At 37.0% G+C, this 17,814-nt stretch overlaps 1 protein-coding gene across 3 annotated transcripts in view; it reads left to right on the forward strand.

The window, feature by feature from the left end:
* Window positions 1–8,196: 8,196 nt before the first annotated feature.
* The window catches only part of ABI2 (abl-interactor 2), a 59,611-nt gene continuing 49,993 nt past the window's right edge, over window positions 8,197–17,814 (forward strand). For 2 of the 3 annotated variants that reach the window (XM_008582262.1, XM_008582261.1), the window contains exon 1: window positions 8,208–8,360. In XM_008582262.1, the coding sequence (XP_008580484.1) occupies window positions 8,298–8,360 (63 nt within the window). In that variant the 5' untranslated portion in view covers window positions 8,208–8,297. Of the gene's footprint in view, window positions 8,361–17,814 lie in introns of all 3 variants that reach the window. The other variant, XM_008582260.1, reaches the window with a different exon arrangement.

A 17,814-nucleotide genomic window follows, 5' to 3' on the forward strand; every position in this document is an offset into this window, starting at 1 on the left:
TGTGGTGATGAACTCCTGCAGTTTTTGTTTGTCTGAGAAATATACTATTTGCCCTTCATTTCGGAAGGACAGCCTTGCAGGGTAGAGTATTCTTGGCTGGCAATCTTTTGTCTTTTAGTATTTTGAATATATCATCCCATTCCTTTCTAGCCTTTAGGGTTTGTGCTGAGAAGTCTGATGTTAACCTGATTGGAGCTCCCTTATAGGTGATTTTGTTTGCATATATTCTAATTTTTAAAATTTATTTATTTTTAATTTTTATTGAATCATAGTGGATTATACATATTTTTGGGGTTCAACATTGACATATGTTGATCAAATCAATATTATTTGCATATATATTGTTACAAATTATACTTATTCTTTATGGCTCTTGTCCAATACCTCCTTCTCCTCCTATTCCCCTCCCCCCTCTAATTACCCTAGATTTCTTCTCTCCTTCTGAAAGAGTAATGGTCACTGTTGATTTGTTGCCTAGATGATGCTGAGGGGTGTGTTTAGGTCCCCCAGTGTTATCGTTGAGCAGATGCTTCTGTCACTCCGGAATGGGCTTTGTGGAGAGAGAGACATCCTCTTTTTTTACTTTGGTCTCTGCTGGTGACTCCAGTGGCTGGCAGACCATTTGTATGGTGGTTGTGGTGTCTAGCCGCTTTTGCGGCAGCCGTGGTTATTGTGGTGGCTGTGGTGGGCCACACATGTGGAGGTGATGTTTTTGGCATGCTCCATGGTGCTGGCAGTGTGCCTCGTTGTGAGAGGGGGTCCAGTTCCCAGATCCATGCCTCAGGTCCCTGGAGGGGGGCCCTGAGGTGCTGGCGGTATGCCTGGTTGTGGGAGGGGTCAATTTTTATTGAACACTTAAACAACTTTATAGGAAAAAAATCCCAAACTTAGAATATCAGCTTTTGTAATATTAGGTTCTTGTAAAACCTTAATGAATGTACTTGGATTGACTTATCCACAGACCCTGCCTGAGGAAATGGTTGGCCCACTCTGCCCCCAGAGGGGTTATGGACAATGGGTACCTGGGGTCTGTGGGAGAGATGGGCCAGTGTAATGAGAACAGCTCCCACCACCCTTGGGTCCTGAGTAGTCAGTGATGGGGTCTAGGTGGCCAGCAGAGGACTTGGGAGCTGAGTCTCAGCTTTTCCTAGCTCATCTGTAGCAGGCCAGTGAAGTCTGTCAATTCAGGCACACTGAGCCAGGTGGTAGAGCAGCCTGGGATAGGGTGGGGAGGACCCAGGGAGACATGGCACAGGGTTTGAGGGAAATAGCTTCAGGGAGCCCATCACCTGCTGAAGGTCCTCAGACCAGATACTAGGGAACACAGGGTCTGAGAGAAAGACATCCTCGCAGCACATTGCTGGAAATCCTGCATCCCTGGGCGCCTGCACTCCTTTCCGATGTTGTGTTGCGGGGGCCAAGTCCCTGGAAGGCTGCCTTGTACAGTGGCCAGAATGAGAGATGACACACTCTCCGGCCTGAGAAGAAGGTAGCCCTCCATGTTAGCTTAGATTTTGCTGTAGCCTCATAGTTGGGGGTCCCAGGGTGCTAACAGGATCATCCTTGAGGGGGCCACCTCCAAGGTCACTTGAGGAGAAAAGGGATCTGGGGTTCAGGGTCTTCCTTGAAGGAGGCCACCTCCCACGCCATCTGGGGAGGGGGGAAGGGGATCTGGGATTCCTAGCAACTGCTCAGTAGCCAAGCCTGGGGAGTGTTGGGGCAGCAGCTGCTCTCTCCAGGTTCAGGAGGGACTGAGGAACTGTAGCTGTGGATTGTCTTGTGGGGGTGTTCCTGGTTTCCCTTGGGCTTCCTCTTCAGAACTCCAGACCTTGCCCTGGTCATTGCCTGCTGAGGGGCCTGGTTCCTCTGGAACCTCCTCCTCACCAGTGTCCCACCATAGAGGCGGCCAGGGCAATGAGCCGTTGTACCACGCACCCACTGCCCTCCCCAGCCTCGCTTAGCCTCCTTTAGCAGCGTCACTCTGTCCCTCCCAGGTGGCCCAGGTTGCCAGATGACCTCTGAGGGCCTGGTGGTGACAACAGTGCCTGGCTCTTTTCACTGTTATTAACTGCATCAGTGAACATGCTATTTGTACCATTGTCTTATTTGATTATTATTCTAAGATAAATTTAAAGCTGTAAATGTAATGGAACATATAAAAGTTCAGGCTAAAATATTGAAGCCCTTGGGTTGGGGGATGGATTTTTCGGGTGATCTTATCGCCTGGTAAAGCGAGAGGAGTAGTGTTTCATAGTGTCAGACTCAGGTGTATCTGAGTTGGATTATTTTTTTGGCGGCTGACCAGTATGAGAACAGAACCCTTGACTTTGTGTTACAGGGCTGTGCTTTTAGCCAATTGAGCTAACCGACCAGCCCTGACTCAGGTGTATCTGATTATTATTTTGTTGCTGAAGTGGTTCCAGAATTGCTATATTGGAGGATTTTAGGGGTAGTTATAAATTTGGAAATGTATTTTCCTAACACTGTAATTAAATGCTGTTGGAGAAGATGATGGAAATGGCTTCCCTCCCCAAGATGCCCTTTGGTAATAGGTTGGGGGCAAAATTAATGGCTAACAAAAAATTATTTGGATTTATGAATAAGTTCTGATTCCAATGTTATAGTATTGTGACTCGGAAACCAAGACAGAATAAGCTTTTACAAATTAAAAATTTTTATGTTTATAGTTGTTTATATATAGGGGTTTATATATATAAAGTGTTTCTGTTATGAAAAAATTGCTTGTATTCCCAGTGTGGACTTGTTTTGGTTATTGGTATAAAGAAATAATGATGTAGAATTTTCCTGACATTTTTATTTTTGAAGATTAATAGGGAGTATGGTTCATTTTTCATAGATTTACTTTAAGTCTTGTTGTGATGATTTACCTGATTTAAAAGATATTAACATTACTTTTATTTTTCTGAATTAGCTTTGCATAGTCTATTGTTTTTCTGAATCAGCTTTGTATTTAGTCTAAGAATTAATTTTTCTTTTTCTTGGTTAAAAATCTGTCTGAGCATTTGACATCATTGACGTCGTTCTCAACCTGCCTTTTTCCTCATACTGCCCATGAAAATACGCTTATTTTGCCTGTGCTTCTTAATTTTTAGTCACCTTGTTTAATTCACCTTAGTAATTTATGTGAATCTTCTCCTATCATAGGTCCTTGAGAGCAGATACAATGTTTCAAAATTCCTCAGCTCTGAGGGCAATGCCTTGTATGTATGGTAGATCTCATGTTATATTGAATGAAAGCTTAACTTTTTTTTTTTGTAATGATGGCCATACAGTTCTCCTTCATTGTAGAATTGATCCTGATAATTTCCTCCTATCTGTCACTCTATTATTTTATAGAGAGTGTGGGAACTAGATTTTTGCCTCTTCTATTAATGAAAATAATTGCTAATCTATGAATTTTGTACAGCAATGGGTATCATAAATTATTTCCAGTTCATTGATTGGAAGTCTCACTCTGTGGGACCAAGATCAGAAAAAATATTTATCTCCCTCAGGCTACATACTTGCTGGGGCTGTTATCTTAATTCTTACAGGACTAGATTTGCATTATGTTTTTCATATGTTTTTTTTCATATTGAGAATAAACTGTCATAGTATTGAATCTTCAAAAAATTCATGAAAAGGGCCGGCCTGGTGGCGCACTGCTACAGTGCGCCGCTTGGGAGCGCGGTGGCGCTCCCGCCGAGGGTTCGGATCCCACATACAGACCGGTTCCCGCTCACTGGCTGAGCGAGGTGTGGGTGCGACACCGAGGGTTGCGATGCCGTTGCTGGTCCCGGTCCGGTATGGGCGCGACACTGAGGGTTGCGATCCTTTGCCGGACACAAAAAAAAAAAAAAAAAAAAAAAAAAAAAAAAAAATTCATGAAAAGGGCCGGCCTGGTGGCGCACTGCTACAGTGCGCCGCTTGGGAGCGCGGTGGCGCTCCCGCCGAGGGTTCGGATCCCACATACAGACCCGTTCCCGCTCACTGGCTGAGCGAGGTGTGGGTGCGACACCGAGGGTTGCGATGCCGTTGCTGGTCCCGGTCCGGTATGGGCGCGACACTGAGGGTTGCGATCCTTTGCCGGACACGAAAAAAAGAAAAAAAAAAAAAAAAAAAAAAAAAATTCATGAAAAGATTTGTGTTTTTAAATTCTATTATTTCCACTAATTTTATTTCTTAGCCTTGATAAATGGACAGAACCCTTAAATTTACGTGAAAAGAAAGAAATCTAACTGCCTGTGTTGACTTATTTAAAAAAATTTATTTTGTGTTCAAACGTAAAATTAGATATAAACCACTTATGGTTTATATGACTTTATGACTAAAGCTAATGTGATTAAAGCTCATGTAATAACTATAGATTCAAAATAAATGTGTAAATAAAAAAGCTATGAAATTAATAAAGTTTAAATCAGAAATAGTAACATCATAGATGATATTTTGCCACAGTTCAGTTGTCCCTTGAAATTTGAGTATGGTGGTGGGTCTATAAATTCTTCTGTGCAGTGTTAGGGAGTGTGCTATGGACCTAGACAATAGGGGTGCCTTCAGATGACTTATGTCTCTCCTTTAAACTATTTAAGCAATTGCAAATCTTTTTTAGAAACTTTCTTTTGTTTTTACAGTACAATGTAATGTATATTTGATCATCCTTTGGTGTGAATGTATTATTTATGTATTAAGTATGCCTATGCTATTTCATTAATATGCTCTGCAATTAAGTAGCATGATATGGGCCTAAACATAGTTGAACCCCAAAGCAGTAATGAATTTGCTTTATGTTTCTCAGTTACCATGTGGTCATGCCAGATGATCCAGGCTCTGTTATGGTAATATGTTAATTTTGTAAATAAGTTACTGTGGAAATAAAAGAAGTACAAAAATAAATTATGAAAGAAAACTACTGGTTCTTGGAGAATGCCTGTGAACTCCTATTTGGGAAGCAGTTATCTAGCATCATTCATAGTGTCTTAGACCATTTTATGTTGCTATAATAGCATTCCACAGGTTAGGTAATTTATAATAAACAAATTTATTTGGCTCAAGGTTCTGGAGGCTGTGAAGTCCAAGAGCATGGTGCTGGCACCTTGTGAGGGCCTTTGTGCTGTGTCTTCCCATAGTGGAAGGCTAAAGGGCAAGGAAGTGCAAGAACGAGAGGAAGGGAGCTGAACTCATCTTTTTTTCAGGAACCCACTCTTGTGATAACTAACCCACTCCCATGATAACACCATTAATCCATTCATGAGGACAGAGCCCTCGTGACCTAATCACCTCTTAAAGGTCCTACCTTTCAACACTGTTGCATTGGGCATTAAGTTTCTAACACATCAACTTTGGGGGACATCTTCAAACCATAATACATAGTTATTCTTAAATTGTATCTGACACATTAAAAATCCTAAAATCCATGGTGTGTGTTTGAATAATATGCTTAGGCTATACTAGGGTGAAAAACTTTGGCAAATGACAGCTAGAATAGAATTGAGATTTTACCATCAACTGTAGGACATTGTTTTTTTTTTTTTTTTTTTTTTTTTTTTTTTTGACTGGTAAGGGGATTGCAACCCTCAGCACGGTGTGGTCTGCACCACGCTCAGCCAGTGAGCACACTGGCCATCCCTATATAGGATCCGAACCCGTGGCCTCGGTGCTCCCAGCACTGCAGTCTCCCGAGTGAGCCATGGGGCCGGCCCTGTAGGACATTCATTTTAAAATTTTAAAAGTAAATTTTTTAGGTCTAATGTATAAGCATAATTTTAATTTTATATAAATATGTAATTTTAGTGGCAATATAATTTAACATCTTTTGTTTGCATCAACAGTTATGAAATTTAAACAGATATGACTATCTTGAAAATAGCTGTTATGGAATCCTAGAATGTATGTTGTTGTTTAAAAGTATTTTTCATCAAGTTTGGTGTCATCTTTGTTCATTTAAGCTTTGATAAAACAGATTATTAAGGACTAGAATAGAAAATAAATAAAAAGCTAACAGTGATTCTTAACTCTTCAAGTTAAAATGGTATTTTTTTTTTTCCTTTTTGTCTTTTTTTCGTGACCGGCAACGGATCGCAACCCTCAGTGTTGCACCCGTACCGGACCGGGACCGGCTACGGGATCGCAACCCTCGGTGTTGCTCCCGCACCTCGCTCAGCCAGTGAGCGGCTGGTCTGTATGTGGGATCCGAACCCTTGGCGGGAGCGCCGCTGCGCTTCCCAAGCAGCGCACTGTAGCAGTGCGCCACCGGGCCGGCCCTAAAATGGTATTTTTATTGTTTTTAAAAATAATTAAAGAATTTTAATTGATGTAATAATTATACATATTTAAGGGGTATAATGTGATATATGGATTCATGTATATGAGGGTACTTCAAAAAGTTCATGGAGAGATTCAGATTATCTTTCAATTCTATTTTTCAAATAGAATTTTTCAAACTTTTTGAAGTATCTGTATAATGTGTAATGGTCAAAATAGGTAATTAGCATATCAATCATTTCAAATGTTTGTAATTGATTTGTGTTCGGTAAAACGGTATTATTTTGTTATTTTGTTAACTGTTTGCTGTGGTTTGTCCCCCCACCCCAAGCTTATGCTGAAACTGAACCCCCCAATATGGTGATTGAAGATGGGTCCTTTAAGAGGTGATTGGATTAGGAGACTGTGCCCTCATGAATGGATTCATTCATTCATGGTGTAATGGATTGATGATGGTTTAATGGGTGGTCATGGTTCTGATGGCTTTATAAAGAGAGTGAGAAGGTTAGCTCTCTCTTCCTCAGGCCATTCTCTCCCCATGTGATAAGCTGGTTATCACGGGTCTCTGTGTAGAGTTTCCATCAAGAAGGCAGCCCTCACTGGATGTGTTCCCTGAACTTTGGACTTCCCAGCTTCCAAAACTGTAAGAAATTAATTTTATTTATGTCACCCAGTTTCAAATAATCTGTTTCAGGTTACATAAAGGGACTAATACACTGCTGCTGCTGCTTTTGCTTTCTTTTCTTTCCCCTAACCTGGGAAAAATTTATATCTAGGGTTGTTGATTCTGATTTCTGTGTGGGAGAGATGAGATTGAGGTATAGAGGATTTGAGACAGTTAGTGACCACTCGAGATGACAGTTGTTATATATAATGATTAATAGTTTTAGAAAGTAGTTTTATGTTTATTATCTAATTTAGTGTTCACAACTTCTCAGAATGGTTGAATCCGGGATTTATTTCCTCTGCTTAATAATTGAGAAACTATGACTCCTGTCCAAGTTGACATATTGTAGTAAATAGTAACATTGATACTAAATAAAAGGTTTCTGGTTCAGAGGCTTGTGTACTTTTACTGAACCACAGTCTTTCTGTACAACTAGGGCAAGAAGATGGTGTTTGGTGTTAGCAGTATACAATATGTGGTTTTACCATTGCTCTTCTCTGTGACCTTGGGAATAATTAGTTAACCACTTTTTATTGTGCAGTCTCTGTTTTTCAAGTAGGGTTTTTGATTCTTGGTAGTTTATATCCCCTAGGGTTATAACACATAACATGCTTGGGAAGAAATGATCCTTTCATTATTTATTTATTTATTTTTTAATTTTTATTTTGTCAATATACAGTGTATATGATTATTATGGCCCATCACCGACACCTCCCGCCCTCCTCCCTCTCTCCCCTCCCCCATTATTTTTATTTTAATTTATTGTTATTACTATTGCCACTTTATCATATTATTATTTTATGATTATTATTACTTTAATTAGACATTATTGTATAGCCACATTTCACATGGTAGAGTGAAAGGAAAGGAGGAATTCGGGAAAGCAGAAAAAAGTATGCCAGAATTTACATGTTCAAGTTAGTGCTACCTTTCCAAGTAGGGACCACGAAAAGCTATGTATTTACTGCCATTGCTCACAGTATCCATTGGATCTCGTTTTAAAAATAATGGCTTCAAGGTTTTATTTGCATCCTTACAAAGATGTATCTGTTCAACATGAAAATATTCGTGAACTCAGTCACTAGTTTACTGTTGGGTTTACTTGATACTGATTATTAGTTTTCGGGATGTTTTTTGACTGTGTGTGTAGATCCAGCAACAGAACAATTTTGATAAGTACCAGACAGACATGACTCTTATAGGTTAGTTTGTTAGAAATGGGTTATCTTTAAATTAATGATCACTGGTTTGTTTTTTCCCCTAGTCAGCAGATAAGCAGAGAGCCCTAGAAGAAACCAAAGCCTACACCACCCAATCCTTAGCAAGTGTTGCCTATCTGATAAACACCTTGGCCAACAATGTCCTGCAGATGCTGGATATCCAGGCATCCCAACTACGAAGGATGGAATCTTCAATCAATCATATCTCACAAGTGAGACCACACTATTTTTCTATTGCCTATGAAGAACACTTAATAATAAACACGAGCTGTCTGTAGCACTGGCAACTTTTATTATGTGATTTAACTCACATGTACGATTTGGAAAATACAAACTCAATATAAGGTTGTTTTTTGATACTTTTTGTGGGTGGTTTTCTTCTCTGATTTTGATAGGAAAATAAATTTTAATGGATTCTACTAAAACTCAGTTATTATGGTAACATAATCAGCCAGGCAGTGAAAATTTGACTGGTTTCTTACATTTTCTACCAAACTTTACACTTCATTATCATTTTAAAAATATAAATTTGATAGCTTGGTGGCTTGTTTAAATTTTTTTGTTGTTGGTGGTAGGATTTATGTTTACTGGGATGGTACAATACTTGTGGTAATGGAATGACTAAGTGAATAGCAAGCTTTATAAAATTATCTTTATATAGAACTTTAAAAAATAAGTGTTAAACTTTCTTCATTCATATAGAAAGAGAAAAAAAAAAGGAAAACATATCCTTTCATCACAAAGCTTTTCACTATTAATATTTTGGTATGTTTCCTTGTAATACTTTCTTCTGTAAATTGTTTTTTAAAATGTTGCTGTGATTATAGGAGGTATAGAATTTTAGGTTCTTCTCCTTCAATTTAGCATTAAAACAAACATATTCTCATGATGTTGTAAGTGCTTCAAGCATTCTCATTGGTTGCATAATGTTGTGTGTATGTGTCATAGCTTTCATAATCACTCCTATATTTGGGGGCCATTTAAAATAATACTGCAATGAATAACCAATTTAACTGAAAAATGTATTTTTAAAAACATTAAAATGATAAGAGGTTTTTTCCTGCCTGCCTGTTTTTGGTGAGATCTTTGAAGTTTTCTATTTTAGCACTCTTGTCATTTGAGTATTATTCAGCACTCTTTTTAGATCTAAATGATTACAACTCTTCTGGAATAAGAAGAATTTAAAAAATTGCATGTTATTGTTTTTCGTATATCTTGGGAGTTCAGGACACTTTTGAAATGACTAATCAACCATTCTTGAGAGTCTAAAGTTTAGCAAATTTGTGTAATTAAATAAAATGTAGTCCAGATATTTAATCAGATATGGTAGGTCTACCTTATATTTCTGCTGTTTGAAAATTCATCAGACTGATTCAGAGGGATTTCTTGTTGTTTAATATTATTTAATCTTATATCTGAAATTGTTATTATAGGAGTTTCTTCACATCCCATGTAAATTTCTGTAGATGTTGTGTAATTTATTGCTAATTGTATTGCTGTATCTCTTAAGTTAAAACAAAAAAGAATTGGTGAGTTTCAGTGAGTGAGAGGTAAATTTTATTTTGGAAAGACTTCTTGAAGGAAATAATCAGTGGCATTTTAAATGATGAAATAGATGAACTTTGTTTTCTCTGGAAGGAGGGAGGTTGACAAATTTCTAATCCGATATAGAATTTCAAGGTCTTTCCTTGAGGGTCTTAAAAGTTTTGCATGTTTGAAGTATTGGCTAAGGACCTGAACAACAAAATAAGAGTAAATGTAGAAGAGAAATTAATATATTAAAGTTCCTAAAAAGGAGGGGACTGCCTTTTATTAGTTGGTAGAGGAAAGTAGAAGAAATTATGTGGGGGAATGATGACAACAAACAAATGACAATAAAAAAAAATCACTTATTTTCTGTTTACAATTTTGTAGTTCTTTGGTAGAAAAGAGAAACAGGCCCAAGGAGGAAGATAAATACTCTAAGGCTACCCTAGATTGAAAGCATATGTATTAAGTTAAAGAGAACATTTTGGTATCATATAAATTGACATTTAATTATTATGTTCTAACTAATACTATCTTTTAAAGCTATTCTAGTGGAATAAGTAAACAATAGAGACGAATGGATAGAGATTACTAGATCAGAAATAACAGAGGCCTCAGTCAGATCTGTCAGTAAGTTGAACCTTCTTCATTTGGAGTTGAGTGTCTAGAGGACAATAACTGGAGAGGTAAGGAATTTACAACTGTGTAGCAGCTAAGTTTATAAAGAATATATCTTGGTATGTTGGCAGACGGGTTGAGTAGGAGAAATGGACTGATAGAGGCTGTATCTAAGAAATGAGTAATTAAAAAGTTTTATATATTTTCTAGCATTGGCCCCAAGAATTGAAATTTTTCTATTATGCTTAATGTACAGGTAGAATTCTTTATTTAAAAAGTCAGTTGAGGGGCCGGCCCGGTGGCGCACTGGATAGTGCGCCGCTTGGGAAGCGCGGCGGCGCTCCCGTCCGAGGGTTCGGATCCCATATACAGACCGGTTCCCGCTCACTGGCTGAGCGAGGCGCGGGAGCAACACCGAGGCTTGCGATCCCGTTGCCGGTCCCCGGTCCGGTACGGGGGCAACACTGAGGGTTGCGATCCGTTGCCGGACATGGAAAAAAGACAAAAAAAAAAAAAAAAGTCAGTTGAGGCTGGCGGGCTAGGCTTAGTTGATTAGAGGGTGGTGCTGGGAGCACCGTAGTCCACAGTTCAATCCGTACCAGCCAGCAGTCAAAAAAAAAAAAAAAAAAAAAGTCAGTTGAGGCTGGCGGGCTAGGCTTAGTTGATTAGAGGGTGGTGCTGGGAGCACCGTAGTCCACAGTTCAATCCGTACCAGCCAGCAGTCAAAAAAAAAAAAAAAAAAAAAGTCAGTTGAGGCTGGCGGGCTAGGCTTAGTTGATTAGAGGGTGGTGCTGGGAGCACCGTAGTCCACAGTTCAATCCGTACCAGCCAGCAGTCAAAAAAAAAAAAAAAAGTAGATTATCAAAACTGTTTGATGCTCTTTAGACTAGAAGATCATTTTGTAATGTAAAAGAAAATGTTTTTTTGTTTACAAAGTAAATAGTAAATACTCTGAAATATATTGACAAACTTTTTCTATAAAGGGCTAGATAGTAAATATTTTAGGTTTTGTGGGCCACATATGGTCTCAGTCTCATATTATTTGTGTGGGTATATTTCTTTAAAAAACTATTTTAAAATATTAAAATTGTGGTCCATATAAAAACAGGTGGTGGGAAAGATTTGGCATATAGCCATAGTTTGGCAGCTTAGCTTCAAGATACTTTTTTCCCCAAATGTTTGATTCTTAAATTTATTATTATTATTATGCTTTGCATCATTATTATTAGAAATATATGTTTTTAGAGGGAGCCTGAGAATTCTTATTTTAAGACCACATTTTTGTGCAACTGGGGTAAAAATACTAAATTCTGAGAATCTGTAGAAAAGATAGACTTGAAGAAACAAAGATATGGAAGTTCAGTCAGGTCAAAGACAAGATCACATGTTTATTGGAATGGCAGTAGGTTTCAAAAATTGTTGTAAGGGTTGTCTGGTAGAGTGGTTTAGGACCAGTAGATATTAGATATCTGGAACATTCATTTGCTTTTCCCATCATATTTTTTCTGTCTCCTAGGTAAGAACTTTATCACTTTTTCAGCCTCCTAGTGCTCCAGCCCTTTTCTCTATTTTATTGGAAATGAAGACTGAGTAGGATTGGAGGGGGAAGAGTCAGGGGATCTAGGTTTTACTTTGGCTCTTTTGCTAACTTGTGTGACATTTGACCTCTTTGAACTTCAGTTTTCTCATCTGTAAGTTTATAGGTCTGATTAGATAATTTCTGAGCTGTAGTCCATCTTGAATTCCATCATTCTTCTGAGATTCTCACAAATGAGCTTGATTTGTATTTGCTTCTTTCTGTTCTGTTGACTCTGCTGTCCACTTCACTCTGTGTCCACTGATCTCAGCCCTCTGTTACTTTACTGAACTGTTACCCAAATTACTCTGAATTGGAATCTGAGGATGGGAATTCCATTAACTCTACCAACTATGATCAGGAAGAAATACTTCAACAAAACAAAATCATAACCCATTCTTTTTAAATGTCATTTTTTTTGAAAAGACAGAATTGCTTAGAAATATACAGTATCAGAGACCTTTTTGTACTAAAAGGACAATATAGTATTACATAGTATATTAATTGACACCACACTCGCCGTATCCATAAGGCAGTGTTAGGATAGGTTCGTGCATGGATTACTTTAGGTGTGTTAGGGATGATAAATTTTAAAAAGAAATTCCATCTCTATCTTTGTTGCTGTTATCCTGTCAGTTCTTTGGAAGCATATTATTAAAAAATAACTGGAAATTTTAATCTTCAAACTGGTAGGAATTAATATTAAATATTTTCATGGATATGTGGTTATCACAGCAAACATTTAATTTTACTGAGTACTTGTATAAGCAGGCATACCTTTAAGTTAGTATGGCATACTGTGCAAGGGTGAATGCTATTTACTGTCCATGATTTTGTGTCCATTTTGGTAAGTTAAAAAAAAAAAAAGATTTACAGAACATTATTCAAACTAAAATTCGTATAAATGTGTAAATAAATTCTTCTGAGCCAGGTCCATCTTTCCTTTCAGCTAGTAAAAACAGTCAGTACTGTCTGTATTTAGTTCGTCATTGCTTAGAATAAAAGATCAAGAGAGGTCAAAAAGCAATATAAAGAACTTTAAAAAGTAGTGTTCCTCCCAAGAACTGACTAGGACTTATTGGGCCAGGCTTTGAGTTAGCAGGTAGCAAGTAAAGGAGATAGAAATAAATGATTGTAAAATAATGTAAAATTTGAGGTAATTCTTTTCAAGTTAGGTACTGAAAGGCAGTGGAAGGTCTAATCCCTGAAGAACTCGACATGTGGAGTAGTTTTTTGTTTAAAATTTTATTTATATAGCCTTTCTTAAAAATTCCCAATTTTAAATTAAGGAATACCAGTGAAGGTTATCAGTATGTAATTATGTATAGAAAGAAAATTTATACACTTGCTAATTAGTGTCCTATGTGTAGTTTTTATATCACTTTATAAAAAATGAACAGCTGAAAATTACTCATTCAGTTTGTTAGTAACTAATTTGTTTTATGAAAGATGCATAATTTGAAGTGTATTTGTCATTTAAATAGTTAAATGCTTATTTGAAACATTGGCTTACTTGAGACATATTTTAAAACACCCAATTTAGTTGAGTTAATCCACTGTAACTGTTTGATTGCAAACATTTTCCCACACTGATGGGCAGCTAACTGAGGTAGTGCTATCCAGTACAGTCAACTGTCAATTATTTGTGGTAATGGGAAACAACAATGCATGGATGCTCCTAAAACAAAATATTTTATACAGTACCTTCCTGTCATCTGCTGTGGTCTGAGCTTGTGCTTGGGTTCGTGAGGGAAATGTGGGATGGGGTCTCAGGCTTGCAAAGGAGCTGGGAGTCAGTGTGATTATTTCAAGGCAACGAGGGATATCCTATAGGAACCTGGGTTTGGCACTATGTGGTTCAAGTGTCATGGGGGGAGCCTGCAGCATGCAAGACCAGCTTGGCAATAGCAGTGAGAAGGATGGGGAAACTAATAAGGAACTGTGGGAGAATAAATGTTTAAGTTCTATACAAGTGCAGTGGTATTACTTAATATAGTTTTTGGTTAACAGGATCTGCAGTGAACAATAATAGTATTAATAGTAGTGTACTTGCATTAATTTTGGTTGTATTTGTTAGCTGAACACATTTTTTACTTGCCACAGGTAAGTACTATTATTGAGGCCTCTTCTAAATAAGACTAAGTTTATTGTTATATAACTAATAACTGTAGAAACCCAATAAAAATTCTAAATACTTTTCTTACTATTAAAATTATTCCTAAATAACAGTGTTGAACTTCCAAAATTTAACATTAATGCATTTTAGCATTGTAATGTCAAAGAATATCATAAAGGCAAAGGCAGTGGTGATTACCAAAGGCTGTGAATTTGATTTAAGAAAAATATAGTAGCCACATCGAAAATGAATATAGGAGCTTTACTAAATTTCTTAAAACTGATTATTGGCTGTAAGTTGATGAATGTTGAATCTGAGTGCTAGGTATGGGAAGTGTTCATTGTATTATTCTTTCTAATGTGAATATACTTATGATTTCTGCAAGAGAAAGCTTTAAAAAAAAAACCCTCAGAATCTTTTGGACCTAGTGTATTTCCTTTTTTGGGGGGAGGAGGGCAGCTGGTGCGTACAGGATCCAAACTCTTGATCTTGGTGTCTCCTTATTTATGGAATAGATTTAGTGCTTTCCATTAAGTTATTATTTGAACTCTAAATAAAATCACAGCCATTTTCTAAAGGTAATATTTGATTCTCTCCACAGGAACTCCTGCAGCTCAACCTGATGTGGAAGTGGGATGGCAAGAATACAAATTATACTCTTTGATTTTCTTAACCATATATTACCTTTATTATTATAGACATTTTTAAAGTTAATGACTCCAAATATCCATCCTTTGGCAGTTGCTAGAGACATTATCTTGAATCAACTCTTGTGAAAAGTTTGGAAACAACGTTGCTATTTGAGAGTGAATAATATAAGGAACCAGCTAATTAGTCCTCCTTCTAGATTACTGGTTCTCAGCCAGGGCAGTTTGGCTTCCAGGGGGATATTTGACAGTGTTAGACATTTTTGGTTGTCACAATTTGGGGTGGGCGAGTGCTATGGGTATCTATCGGGATGCTTCTCTGTATCCTGTAATGCTCAGGACAGCCCCACACAACAAAGAATTATTGGGTCCAAAATGGCAATAGTGGCACTGTTGAGAAACTTTGCTCTAGTTTTTCTACGATGTAGGCATTCCTTTAGAGTATTCAACTAAAACCATTACATAGCCAACTAAATTATTTTGTCTTTCCATAGCTGTACGCTCTTAAGAATTATGTTTTAAAAATACATATATCAGTTTTTACTGATAATTGATGTAATAAACAACAAAGAACATTTTCCCCCTTATAATTTCTTTAACAAATTCCTTTTAGAGTTTAGTGCTGAAAAAATTGTCACTTTCCCAGTGAGGGAATATATTTCCATATAACTTATTAAGTTTCTACTTTGCCTTTTCTCCCAAGAAGTTTAGAGCCAAATTTTATGATCTCTTAAAGCAACTATTCCTTATTTAGGCCTATAGTTCTGTTATCTTTTCCCTTTCTATATTGGTCTTTCTTTTATCCTTACTGTAATGGTATATGGGTTTGGGCTGTGGGCGTATCTGTGTATATACAGGGAGATCATATACGTAATATGTAAATTTCCCCAACTCCTACAAAGTCGCATCTCTGTGTGATCAAATGAACTGATTTCTAACTTATGTTTTAATGCTTTGTAAAAGTCTCAATTTTTAAAAAACAATTTAAAAATATATGCTTGTTATAAAATATTACTGTATATTAGAGCAAATAACAGATGGAAAATTGTTCCTACCTTTTTCATTCTCCAGGGATTTATTAATGTTTTTAGCATGGAAATTTGAAATTGAAGTTCTAATTTGCTATAAGCTTGGAATCCTGTTGTGGTTGGTCAGGTTTACATTCTTATGGTTTCATTTCTGAATAAGTTAAGTACATTACCAAAAACTGAGGAGAGTAGAAACGGTGTCTAAATAAACTTTCTCTCTTTTAAATTCTCTACTAAACTTTCTTTAACTGATCTGTCAAAGACCAGTTATATAAAAAGTAAGTGCCATATTTTATTTGTTTATTTTGAAGCACACTTGATAAGTGTGAAATAATTTTCCGAGCCCATATTTTTAACGAATCAAGATGACTCATTAAACTTTAGGCAAAATGTGATTAATTTCCATTCTCTGAAGTTAAAAATTAAGTAAATTCCAGTATTATGACTAATATGCAAGTTCTCTTTTCTATTATAGCTCCCTCAGCAGTTGAAAAGGAAAGCAGGTGTCATAACTTAACATGCACAGAAAAATTTCAGAGTCTGTTTTTTTTTTTCTTAAAAAGAAATACTTAACATGTTCATGTTACTACCTTGGTCAGTTTTTGATTTGATACTTCATTTAGGTAAAGACTTATTTTGAATAAAACGTGTTAATTACCTTGAATTCAACCATTCTCTTCTGTAAAAACCAATGCTGTGTTTTCAGAATTGTGTTTCATTTATTACTCCTGAAACACATAGATTCTGTTGTTTTTAAGATCTACTGATTGTAGAGAAATAGGGGGCTTTGAATTTGTTTCACATTTACCTCATACTTTAGGCAGTTTAGGAGGATAAATGATGTTTTCAGATTTCTTAAGGTATTATTTAATAATGTTGCGATTGTTATTATCTTTTCTTCCCATTGTTATTACTTGGTTCTTCTTTTGGAAAGGAGAAATTGAAGTAGAACTGGGAAGGAGTTAGCAAAGATAGTATGTATTGCTGCTTGAGCTAGGAATGGTGGTAAAAGATTTGAACAATCTTAGTGAAGTGTTCTATAAACTTTTTTTGACTCTAACCCAGAGGGACAAAAAAACCATCTTACATTGAATCCAGTACATAATTCATGTGTATATTTATATACATGACAAGAAACAGTACTTATCTTGCTATGTGGTGATGTTTCTATTTATTTAAAATAATTGCTGCTCATATACCATTAAATTACAACTTGCAGTTTTAAAAAAAGCTTTAGTATAGTAATTACCTGTGTATGTGGAGGAATTCACCCTTGGTTAGCAAATAGAAGGCTGTGAGTAAAAACACATCATCATTCTATATTAAATTATGTCCTATGTGAGCATTTAATAAATATAAATAAATTAATGAAATATTTTACAAGCATTGTATCATGATAAAATATAAGCAGCTTTGCCCAAGCAAACTTGTTTTCCTGTCAAAAATGACTCATTTTTTACATTATATTTCTATGTTCGCCCTTCCCCACCCCCCATTTTTTTAAATGAGAAGGTATTTAAGCACTAACTGAAATTATACTAATAGGTTATTTTAAAATGTAACCAGGTTAATCATTGTGGCTTTTAAAATCATTGTATTAGGCTAAATCTTAATGGAGAGGGGAAAATTAGCATGCTTTAACCAGGGGGTGGCAAACTTTCTGTAGGGTCAGCTAATAAATATTTTAGGCTTTACAGACCATAAAGTTTGTGTTGTATCTACTCATTTCTACCAGTGTACTGTAAAAGTAGCCATAGACAAGTAAGCAGGTGAGTAGCAGGGCTGTGTTCCAATAAAACTAGTGTTAGAAACTGAAATTTGAATTTCATACAGTTTTCACGTCACAACATTATTTTTCTTTTGATTTTTTTTTCAACCATTAAAAAATGTAAACACCGGGCCGGCCCGGGTGGCGCACTGGATAGTGCGCCGCCTGGGGAGCGCGGCGGCGCTCCCATCCGAGGGTTCGGATCCCACATACAGACCGGCTCCCGCTCACTGGCTGAGCGAGGCGCGGGAGCAACGCCGAGGCTTGCGATCCCGTTGCCGGTCCCCGGTCCGGTACGGGGGCAACACTGAGGGTTGCGATCCCTTGCTGGACACGGAAAAAAGACAAAAAAAAAAAAAAAAAAAAAAAAAAAAACCCCCCTTTTG

This window comes from Galeopterus variegatus, unplaced genomic scaffold (assembly GCF_000696425.1).
Source record: "Galeopterus variegatus unplaced genomic scaffold, G_variegatus-3.0.2 Scaffold2551, whole genome shotgun sequence".
Lineage (NCBI taxonomy): Eukaryota > Metazoa > Chordata > Mammalia > Dermoptera > Cynocephalidae > Galeopterus > Galeopterus variegatus.